At 39.2% G+C, this 12,363-nt stretch overlaps 1 protein-coding gene across 2 annotated transcripts in view; it reads left to right on the plus strand.

Annotated features, from left to right (window-relative positions):
* LOC147498045 (Tetratricopeptide repeat (TPR)-like superfamily protein) overlaps positions 1-12,363 on the plus strand; it is a 34,926-nt gene that overhangs the window by 10,501 nt on the left and 12,062 nt on the right. For both annotated transcript variants that reach the window (XM_086560237.1, XM_086560238.1), the window contains exons 17-20: positions 1,869-2,001; positions 8,938-9,048; positions 9,135-9,225; positions 9,536-9,614. In XM_086560237.1, coding sequence (XP_086416363.1) covers positions 1,869-2,001; positions 8,938-9,048; positions 9,135-9,225; positions 9,536-9,614 — 414 coding nt within the window. The remainder of the gene's footprint in view (positions 1-1,868; positions 2,002-8,937; positions 9,049-9,134; positions 9,226-9,535; positions 9,615-12,363) is intronic.

A 12,363-nucleotide genomic window follows, 5' to 3' on the forward strand; every position in this document is an offset into this window, starting at 1 on the left:
AAGTTATGAATTATCTATCCGTCTTCTAGGTTGTGCAAAATATATCTATAGCCAACTCATAATAGAACGACTGCACTGAGAACTCCTCTTTGTTGTCCAACAAGCAATTCTTTCTATCCACCTCTCCAAACTTCTCCCCCTTTATAAATGTTAGTAAAAAATGACTCATAGAATTCAATTCCCCAATCATTTAAATCTCCTTTTAAAGTCACATTCCACTCAACTCTTTGTTCCCCTCTTTCCATGTAATCCGACGTAACACACAGATATCATTAAATTTCTCCTTCAATGATACTTCTCCTACCCAAATGTCTTCCCCAAAAGGAAATGGATTCTCCGGTACCGGGTGTAGAGGTGATGACAAACTCTTTCCATCCATCCACAATACCCCTCAAAAAATTGTTTCATTATAATTACTATTATTACCTTTTTCAAAAATTGTGGCCGGTCTTATTTGTTGGTCCTGTATAGTGTTTCCTCCTATGAGTTGCTTTTCTATTTCCAGTTTCTAGTCCCCCTGTGCCTGTATCAAATCTATTTTAATGTTATTATAGTTATTGATTTCTTAAAATATTTCTTATTACGAATCTCATTGTTTCTGAAGTGTGAGTGGATGCGGTTCAGTAACCATATATTTGAGGCATATTCTTTTTGTTTCAAGGCATAAGCATGCCTTCTACTACGTAAATGTAATAGCATCTGTTGGTTGTGCTTTACATTTCAAGATATGTTTGCAGATGTGATTCTAGTCAATACATTGAGGGTGCTAATATTCTCCCCTCTTACCTGTATAAGCTCACTCCAAAAAAATGTATTACCTACTATACCCTATCTCCCTCCACCGTCCCCCACCAGCAGCAGCTCACCGCCATCTGCTTGAAATCAAACTCACTAATTAGACAAACTGACCACTCAAATATTCATTACCTGTAACCAAACTTTCTCCATTCTTATCCTTAATGATAGCAATTGCATCAACTGTAGATTGTTGAACATCATGATACTAGCACTGGTAATAAACCATTTAGGGTGTTCTACAACCAGTCATCTTCGTCGATATCTGTATCTTGTCTCAAATTAGGCTTGAGCTCTTCTCAATCTATTCCAATTTGAACAATATCTGACAATTATCATGGTATAAAAGCTAACGAAAGAAAACACCCTCCATGTATCGCAGTTGAAGGATCACAACTTCACAAGTGTTCATAAATATACATTTTGTTTTAATCCTACCACAAAAATTCGGTGGATTGAGACCATTTGGTTCATACAGTTATGTTTGATTATTTAAAAAGTCCAATCAAGAAAACATAGAATTAAAGGTCAAATGGATATTTAAAGGCGGAGGGAGGAACATTGTTAAGAATTTGGTTCCATCAACCTTCACAGCTGGACCATTTTGCAACTTGGAAATCCATTGAAAACAAAGAGGAGCCTCGGTTGTGAAGGAATAAAAAGGGGTGGGGGGGTTTATAGAGGGATGATGGTGAGAATAAGACACCCTACATCTAATTATTACTATCTCCTTTAAAGTTTCTACTATTTGCATTATGGCATTAAATGTGGATTGTTGTTACTTTTATTAGTTACATTTTTTATGTGTTTTGCACTTTCATAACTTTTTGTGCATAACTTGGTGGTTTGGAAAAATAGGGTTTGAAATTGAAGAAATTTTCTTGGTCTTCCACCTATAGGAACATTTTAGGTGGTACATATGAAATTATCAATAAAAAATGGGATCGGGGAAAAGAATAAAAAGAAAAAGTTGATTTTGTGGTATATCATCAATGTAATGTCCTTATGTCTGCTTTTGACTTCAGATATTGCCCCCCCCTGTTATTTTTTCCTTAACTTATTTGAAATTCCAGGTTAATGTTAAAGAAAACCTGTGGAAGTCCTTGGAGGAGGATTTGGTTCCTGCAGTACCCGTCATGAGAACTAACTGGCTGGACTCGCAACCCAGAAGGAAAGATAAGGATTCTAGTATTTGTGTAGCAGGAGGTATGTGAGATATTGTATGTTTTTGTTTTTGCTTGTATTTGATTTCTGTTACAACTGTACATGTAATTCATCTGAAATTACATATCCCCCCTAAAATTAAATCAGGATGTTGCATTTGGTGTTGGTGTGCATATATAGAATATTTGGGTATAATTTTAAAACCATTGACACTGGGAATATATCAATCAAAACAAGTGTTACAATAGATAAAATTCTCTATGGTTTTTAATGCAGCAAGAAGCTACACGAGCTTTATAGAAGGTCCTCAAAACATAGAAAAATATCTGAACATATGAGTGTATCCCAACTACACATTATTCTACAAAATCAACCCCCTTTGAATGTAGCACAAGCGCCTGCCCATCAAAAAGCGTCTTCTTAACTTTCCCCACCAACTCATGAAAGTCCTTGTCATATGGCGCAGAGACCCTGTGTTTGGGTTTGGTGGAGCAGATGATGACGTGGCATCAGGCTATACACGTGGCACCAGGTTACTGGAGGGTCTGAATTTGAACTTGGGAGGGGGAGTATTAATGAGGGAAGCAGGTGGGAAAAGTGAGAGAAGGAACCACGTGCTAGGTGGGACAGATGGTGGACTGTATTCAACAGATGGTGACAAGACTGTGCCAGTTGGTACTAGGAGGACTATACCTGGTGGAAGAGGTATAGTCCTAGGTTAGTACTTTTAAAGAGATGAAAGCAATGACTGAGTTAATGTTTCAGAGTGAAACAGATTGAATTTTGGAAATTCACAATTCAAACTGCCTGTCTGTCGGATCGGACTGAAATGGAGAAGACCATCAAGACTAAGGTATCGGAGAAGGTACAAAAGGTAGGTGAGCCAAAGGGCTACAATGTGCGATGTGGGTTGTGTGAAGATAAAGGGCCCAACATCAGGCCCTGTCTAGATCCAGCCTCGGAAAAAACAAAAGACAAGGCCCATCAAAGAAGGATGGTACAAGCCCAACTAAGGTGCAGGAAAAGGAAAAGGCCTTGAAGACTGGGCGTAAGAAAAATGGCCTGGTGGAGATAACTGACGAAAATGTAGGGCCAAGCAACACCGAGGACACCAGGGTCAGACCAAGTCGAGGTCGATTGATCGAATTCGGAAAGCAATGGGGATAAAAGGTGGGAAAAGTAGGGGTAAAATTCAGGCTATGATGGACACTAGGAGGGAAGAAGTGCATCTGGAACGGCAGCAAAGGGCAGAGGAAACATACAAATCCGGAGAAGAATTCGATGACGTGTTCGATTCCGAGGATTTGGAAAGGTCAGACAAGTACTAGTTGAAGAACGAAGTAATATTTTAGAAGAAGAGATGTGATGGTGGTGTCCAAGTCTTGTGAAAGGATGGGTAGAATAAATTCCAAACACCATAAGCAATTAGACATGTAATAAGAAAATGATCCACACTTTCCTCCACCAACTTTCACAACATAAGAATATTTGGAGTGTTCATACCTCGGCGGTTTAAGCATACGATACTCGCAAATCTCAATCCCACCCAAATGTAGGCCTAGACCGAGTGAGAGATGAATAAATGATCAACTTCTTTCCTGTGTTCTTGCACAGTGAACAATAATTGGGAATGTCCGTATCCCTTCTATTCAAGGTATTAACTTTTTGAATCCTTGAATAATTGGGAATGTGAGGGAGGCTCTTGGTGATGACATCTTCATTGAGGACCTTGCTCCAAAAGCTAAATGGATTGCAGAGAATCTTTCTAAGACAATAATGTTGATCAATGTAATCAGAGAGCTTTTGAAAACAAGGAGAAGGAAGTTCATAAGATATTGGTGGACATCAAAGAGCTCTTGTATGATTTGTCTAGGAGTGTCAATTTTCTTGTTTTGGGAACTTGGTTTTCAAAATTTCATGTGTAATTGGGATACTCTAGTATTATAAGCCACAGCTTCATGTAATTGGGTGTGCTGTGGGGTTGTAATCAGTTAAAATTAGCTTCTTGACAAGGTTTAGTTACTTTTGTAACAATTTTATGGGAATTAATATAAATTTTGTTGATAAAAAAAAAAGGGATAGACCGTCCGACCAATAAAGAGCGACCGAGCATGGTGCTCCTTTTCTGTTAGGTATGCCAGGGAGGTCTGGGGCAAGAATAACATAGAGTGGGTTGAGTTTCTGGCGGTGGGAGCCCCACCGAAGGGCGGCATTTGTGTTCTCTGGGATAAGGACAAAGTGGAGGTTTCTGACAGTTTGATTGGCAGTTTTTCGGTGTCTTTTGTGTGCAAGTTTGGTGGGAGCTGAATCTTGTTTAGTTACTGCAATCTATGGGCTTTCGAATAGGGAGTCTCTGGCCCTTTTCTAGGGTGAATTGGATGATGTTTTTGCTTTCAGTAGAGGATTTCCATGGTGCGTGGGCGGAGATTTTAATGTAATTAGATTTTCGCATGAGAAGAAAGGGGGTAGCCGCATTACACCTAGTATGACCTGTTTTGATGATTGGGTGAGGAGATGTGAGCTTGTCGACATCCCTCTTACTGGAGGCAAGTTCACGTGGTCAAATAAGCAGGAGGACCCTATTTTGATGACTTCGGACAAATTTCTGGTTTTAGTTGAGTGGGAGTTAAAGTGGCCATGTTTGATTCAGCTTAGGGGTGATAAAAGGGCCGGGCCGGGCTAGCCCGTTCCTCAAACCATAAAAGCCCTCATGATTGAGGGCCGGGTCAGCCCGCCCCTATTATGTATTGAGGGCCGGGTCGAGTAGGGTCAAGCATGAAAACTCAAGCCCTTAACCCGCCCCTCGACCCTAATTTTTGAGGGCCGGGTCGGGCCCGGTCTAATTATACTTTACTAGTTTACTTTTTTTTTTGTGATTTTTTATTTATTTTTATCATACTTTGATTATGAATATCAATTTTAACTAAGTATACAAAACTAATTCTTATGTCTTTAGAAAATAAAAATAAAAATAAAAATAAAAAAAATAAAAATAAAGATAGAGATGGTGAAAGAAATGATATTCTTAAAAATATCTACATTTTTCATACTTAACTATGTTGTTAGGTTGGATTTGTTTTTATGTATGACTTATATACCTATCATTAAATCAATTACAAAAGTGCATATGTTATGTTATGTTCTAATTTATCCCCTATTGAAAACTAATTTAATATTTTTTTTTATACAATTTAGATAATTATAGTATAATACATAAATATAATGTAAAATAACAAGAAAACGTATGAGGGCTACATGAGGGCTTGGAAGGGCCAAATGAGGGCCGGGCCCATGCTCCATAACCTAGACCCTAGCTCGCCCTTAACAAGCATGAGGACCGGGCCAGCCCGCCCCTCAAATCTGTGGGGGCCAACTTTTGAGGGGTTTTGACACGCATTTTTGAGGGCCGGGTCGGGCCGGGTTGAGGGCCTAAGGGCCAAATTATCACCCTTAATTCAGTTCGTGGTCCCAAGCACGACGTCGGATCATCATCCTATTTGTTTGGTAAAACAGGTAGGGGTAAGAAGCCCATTACCTTTTCGCTTTGAGCTCATGTGGTTTTCTGACCCTACTTTCATGGGTAGTTTTAAAGGGTGGTGGATAGAGAATCAGGAAGGAGACCGATCGAGTATTATCTTCGCCAAGAAACTCAAGTTTGTCAAGGATAAGATCAAGATATGGAACAAAACAGTTTTTGGGAGAGTGGAAAAAAGAAAAGAATCGTTAATGAGAAACATCAGGGACTTGGATATGAAAGAGGAGGACCGCAATCTTTCGGGGGAAGAGTGGAACAAACGGATAAACCTCAAGACAGATTTTGAGAGTGTGGCCAGAATGGAGGAAACGTCATGGAGACGCAAGTCAGGAGAGAGGTGGTTAAAGGAGGCGCAATTTAATACTAAATTCTTCCATCAGTGTGCGAAAGCTAGGAACAGGGAGAATTATGTAGATAAGTTGATTATAGAGGGGGATGATAGTCTTAGAGAGAGGGCGGTCGAGTATTATTCGAATATGTATAGAGAGCCACATAATTATAGACCTCGGGTGGATAATTTGGATTTGGTAGGCATTTCTGAAGAAGAACGGAACGAGCTTGAGACTCCTATAGAGGAAAAAGAGGTTTGGGAGGCTATGAAGAGTTTGAAAAATGATAGATCTCTAGGTCCGGACGGTTTTCCGATTGAGTTCTTCAGAACGGTTTGGGAAGTGGTTAGAGTGGACTTCATGGAAATGGTTTGGGACTTCTATGAGACAAGTTTCTTGGCTCACAGTCTTAACAACACGATCATCAAGTTGATTCCTAAGAAGCATGGAGTGGAAGACATCTAATTTACGTCCCATTAGCCTCATTGGTAGTACGTATAAAATCATTTCTAAGGTCTTATCCATTAGGTTGAAGAAAGTGTTGTCGAAGGTCATAGCTTAGGAACAAGGGGGCTTTTGTCTTTGGACGTCAGATTCTGGATGGAGTTTTGATTGCTAACGAGGCCATAGACGATCGAAGGAAGAGGGATAGGCCGGGGATGGTATGTAAGATTGATTTGGCTAAGGCTGATGACCATGTGCATTGGAACTTTCTTGATTACATCATGCGGAGGATGGGGTTCGGGGCAAGATGGAGGGGATGGATTCGGAGATGTGTTTCTTTCGCATCTTTTTCCATTCTCATAAATGGAACACCAACGGGTTTTTTTAAGAAGCTCCAGAGGTATAAGACAAGGGGATCCTTTATCCCCTTTTCTCTTTATCATGGTGGTTGAGGTGTTTGGCAGGATGGTGGATAGAGTAAATTGTCTAGGGGTGTTGGAAGGATTCAGGGTGGGCAGGAATCAGGTTTTGATATCGCACCTCCAGTTCGTGGATGATACCGTGGTGTTTACGGGGCATAGCTTAGAGCAGTTGAGGTATCTTCGGGGCATTCTGTGTTGTTTTGAGGCGGTGTCGGGTCTCAAAGTTAATATGGGGAAAAACACCATTTTTGGAGCAACGGGAAAGGAGGACCTGAAGGCTTCCTCCGTGGGGTGTAACACGGGTTATCTCCCATCCAGATATTTGGGCTTACCTCTTGGGGCTTCTTACAGATCTGTATCCATCTGGGACGGGGTTATAGAGTGGTTTAGCAGGAGATTGTCCACGGGTGATCGGGTCATCCTTATCAAAAGCATCTTTTCGAGTCTTCCGGTATACTATATGTCTATTCTATATGCCATCCACTGTTGTCAACAAATTTGAATCAGTCATGAGAGATTTTTTGTGGGATGACAACGTTGATAGACACAGATTTCACCTCGTGCGATGGGACAGGGTTTGCAAGCCAAAAGATGATGGAGGACTGGGTATCAGAAGTCTACGGCAGTTTAATCAAGCGCTTCTTGGTAAGTGGCTCTGGAGGTTTGGGGAGGATAGAGAGAGTCTCTGGAGGAGAGTTATTGTGTCTCGGTTTGGGGAAAGAAATGGGGGTTGGGAGAGCGGGCATGTTCATACTGCTTATGGATGCGGAATATGGAAAGGGATTCAGAAGGTCAGGAAGTTTTTTCTCAAGAACATTGGCTACAGCCTAGGCAGTGGGGATAGTATCCGTTTTTGGGAGGATGTTTGGTTGGAGGAGAGAACTCTGATGATGACGTTACCTCGGCTATATGCTCTATCTGACTCAAAGAATAAACCAATTCGCTGGTTTATGCGGGAAGATAATGGTTCGATTGCTTGGAACCTTGGGATATATGGGGCTCTCTGTGACAGGGACATTGCTAGTGTGGCTGCACTTATAGGGAAGTTGGAACTCATTCCTAATGTGAAAACCGGATAGAGATAAAAGACTGTGGCTCATCGACAAGAAGGGAATTTTTCTTGTAGATCTTTTTATCCCATCCTTCATTTACCGCTTCAATGTCCAGGTATGAGAGTGTTGCATGATTTCCTAAGTCATATTATATGGTATTCTAAAGTCCCTTTGAAAGTTGCTTTCTTTGTATGGTGTGCATCTCTAGGCAAGATTCTGACTGTGGATAATCTTAGGAAAAGGCGTATTAAAGAGATGCTTATTAATTTCTGCCCTCTATGTTTGAGGGCTGGTGAGTCGGTAAGTCATATCCTTCTTAGATGTCCTTTTTCTTGGAGTATTTGGAGTTTCTTTGTCTCAGAATCAGGTGTTTCGTGGGTATGCCCTAAGTCGGTGAAGGCTTTACTAGCATCTTGGCACTTGGATATCTATTCTCGTAAAGGGAGACGCGTATGAAATATGCTACCTTTTGCTATCTTATGGGGTCTATGGCTAGAGAGAAATAACCGCATTTTTGAGGGGGTGTCTTTGCCTAGGGAGAAGGTGGTGTTGACCATCAAGGCGCTAGTTTGCTTCTGGCTGTGCATTTATGATGAGTTCCGGATGATACCTTTTGAGTCTGTAGATGGGAGTCCATTATGCTATGAGGACTCCCATAGAGGTTTTTCGTTGTGTTTCTTTTTCTCTGGTTTCTTTCCCCTTCGGTTCTTTTCACCGTTCTTGTTTGTACGCATAAGGATATCTCATCCTTTTTTATTTTAATTTTAATATATACACCTTTACCGAGCAAAAAAAAAAAACCACCCAGGATGTATTGTATTAGATCCTATTATGAGGACATTGGTTGAAGAAATATCTACTAGTTGTTTTGTGAATTGTTTGTAGAAAATTTTAACCGAAAAAATTCCATTTTTATCCCATATCCAGCACCTTTTGTGTCGGCCATGAAGCTGGAGCCCAGAAGTACGCAATAGATAGTATCAATAAGTTTGCAATAGGGATTGCTAACCATTTAGATAGCTCATCAAACTCCATTGTAATTTTGTTATCCTGCTTTACCTCGGGTTCTTTGAAGTCGCTTTATTGCTAGTGTATGTCGAAGTTATTAGAAACACCCTTTTGTTTTTTTCTTTACGCTAGAATATTGGGGGTGCAGCCTCTCGTTTGTTATATTTATATCATGTATTCATCTGCAGAGGCAATAAAAGTGGACCTTGAATTTAAGAATCCTCTCAAGATCTCTATTTCACTTTCTGAAGTTTCTCTCATATGCCAGCTATCAGTGAAAGCTGATTTAGTGGAATCTGGTAAGTAGTCGTTTCTGCGTGCAGTTTTTCATCTTGATTTGCTCCTTTCTACATATTCAAATGGTATTAGTCTAACCTTATGACAGAGATACATGGACAAAATGTCAATGATATGGATGGACATTTATCAGCCACTGGATTTCACAACTTGGAGATGGAAAAGTTGAAAAGCATTTGGTATTTAGTTCAACCCTGTAGATAAATTAATTTAATATAAGAAAATGAAGTCCCATGGTCCATCTTCTCAGGGGAATAGCTATTCTTGATCACAGAGATCTGTGATTCAGTCTATATTTCAGATTTTTGAGGCAAGCTTATTGGAAGATATTAAAAGCTCATGTTTGATCGTGTGATGTCATTTTTTTTTCAAGTTTTCTCTATTTTTTTCTCTGATGTGATTGTGGAATACAAATCTGATCTGTCCGTCCTTTGTACAACATACGGACTGTGGTCCTGCTACTAGAGTAATGTATCTTAATAATTGCAGGGAGATGAAAGCTTGCAGCTCTTCTTCACTTGTACCGTCGGAAGTTGATTTTTCGCTTGATGGATTGAAGAAAACTGTGGTAAATTGCTCGTCCTTGTATATGTTGTTAATTTGTTACAGTACAAAAAAGTTTCAAGCTCAAACAAATATATCTCTCAACACATCAATGGCCAAGATGAAGTTAAAGGATAGTGGCTTGTCCACATGAGTCCTCATATAGCTCCTAATAGGTGAATTCTTTGCTAAGGTGGAGAAGGAAGCTGGAGAGGTTCTCATCCATTCCTATTTAAGACTCAAAACTCATTCATTTATGAATATACACAGTAAAATTATATTATTGAGAGAAAATGGAGAAAAGAGAGTGCGACCTAGATGGTTTCGGCCTTCTCTCACACATATTTATATATAGAAATATAGGAACAAAAAAAGTTCCATGTGATCCTATGTTTTGATTAGACTTTGAATACAAATTTCAGTGTACATGATATGTTTACCATTGAGATCTATGATGCATGGATATGAGTACCGATACCGATATGGCGACAGGGGTATGGGGTAGGATATGGCATTTTTGATACGGGAATATAAACTGGTATGTATACGGGAATATAAACATTTTTTATTTATTTATTTTAATATGTCTTGAACATGAAGTGGTGGTGTGACTATTGATTAGCAACAAAGTAGGTACGAGTTCCTCTTCATCTTTCTTTTTTCGTCTATTCTATCTTTGTTTGTGTGCTCTCCCACCCCTCTTATTATTCATAGCTATGTGATGATATGCGATGATTCGTTTCAGCAGTATCCGAAGTGTATCATGTGGTGGACACCGGTGCTATAAGTAAATTGCAGTATCCATGCATCATAGATCAAGATACTTGTTAGCAATGGAAACCCCATTTAGAGCCTTACACATCTATCTAGTTTGTCATGAGTTAAACACGACCACTAACTGTAATTGTTCTTATAGGTACATTGGGAAATCAAGGGCCTTAAGTATGGTACTTAACTGTGATTTTTATAGTAGCCAAGTCCTCAAAGCCTCATATTACATACTGGGGAAACTTCTGGGGGAGGAAAACAAAATTTGTCCTCGAAATTATTATTTATGAGAGAGCCAATCTTTCATAACATGAAGAGGGTTGGAGTGTGCCTTTCTAAAGAAGAGGATGGTTTGGGTTGTAAACATGTTTTGCTTACAAACTTAGCCTTGTTGGGTAAGTGGCTTTGGAAAGTAGGAACATTCGTTGAGAAATGTGGTGGTGGACAAGTATGCGGAGGGCGAGGGAAACGGCTGATTGAGAATCCTAGAAATCCCTTTGCTATCACTCTTTGGAGGGGCATCACTAGTGGGTGGGATGATTTTGCCAAAGGGACAACTTCTCTTCCTGGAAAGTCCATATCTTTTTGGGATGACATATTAGTCGGGGAAATCTCAAGTATTGAATTATTTGGTGGAATTTACTTCTTTGCTACTAACAATGAGGCACTCGTTTCGGACTAGTGTGCGAGAGACTAGTGCGGAATGGAATGTAATATTTAGGAGGGGACCAATCTCCAATGATTGGGAATTCTAAAGATACGAAAATCTCTTGCATTCAATTTACCAAATAGGTAGAAATTTTGAAGTAGATTCAAGACTATAGGTATGGGATGACAGGGATGTCTTCGCAGTGATTTTCACCAAGTTTTGGCTTGAGGAGAACAAAAAGATCACTAATTTCCATATAAGTTGATTTGGATGAACTCTTTAGAGTTTCCTCCTTTAGTTGGGGTCCTTATTTGGGTAAGATATAAACTATTAATAACTTGAACAGATGGGGTAGGGATGTCCATCTCACCTGAAACCTGAAAAAGCCCCACACCGAACCATGCCCGGACCTAACAAAATCCGATCCCGAACCAAAACCAAAATACATAGGGTTAGGTCACTCTCTGAACCTGGATCGACCCAACAATTTAGCCCTAAACCCGTTAGAAAGATTAACAAAACCAAAAGAGAACTTAAACTGAAACCCCTCCACCCCAAACCCCATTTGAGAGGGTAAAAAAGACCGATGGAAACCTGATCCCAAACCCAAACCCACACTAGAATTTCTAACTAAACATCTAAACCCAATGGCTATATTTACCTGTATTTTCAACAACTCTTTTCTTGTTTAAGTTATATATTTGCTCCTTAAATATATGATTGTTGCACTCCCAACAACTATATTTGAAGGATTGATATGTCCTTTTGACTTTTAGTGACTCTTTTTCATCAGGTACATACTTGCCCCTAAATTATGATTGTTGTACTCCTAACAACTCTCATATTATGAGGGTGAAAATGACTTTTTATGTAATTATGCACTCATTTCTCTCTCCACAAAACTCCCTCTCTTATTATAAAATATTTGTATTAATTATGTGTTTCTACATTAGTTAGATTAGTTACGTTATTTGCTTTGTAGTTTTTTTATTTTTTATTTATATATGTATATCTTTTAGAAAAACAATAGATAGTGATGTTGTTTCCATAAACTTGGGATATGAAACTGATTCGGAATTTGTTCTAGTGGGAAATATTAATGCTCTAAGAGGCTAAGGTCAAATATTTGGGAACACTTTACTAAGGTGGAAGTTAAGAATAAACTTGGAGTTATGGAATTAAAAGCGGTTTGTCAGAATTTTCCCACTAGGGGACAAATTTTGAAACAGTTTCATATTCCAAGTCTATGGGAACAACAACACTGTCCATTGTTTTTCTAAAAAATATACATATAAATAAAAATAAAAAACTACGAAGCTAATAATGAAACTAATCTAACTACTACAGAGACACATGA

Source organism: Coptis chinensis, chromosome 5 (genome assembly GCF_015680905.1).
Source record: "Coptis chinensis isolate HL-2020 chromosome 5, ASM1568090v1, whole genome shotgun sequence".
NCBI lineage: Eukaryota > Viridiplantae > Streptophyta > Magnoliopsida > Ranunculales > Ranunculaceae > Coptis > Coptis chinensis.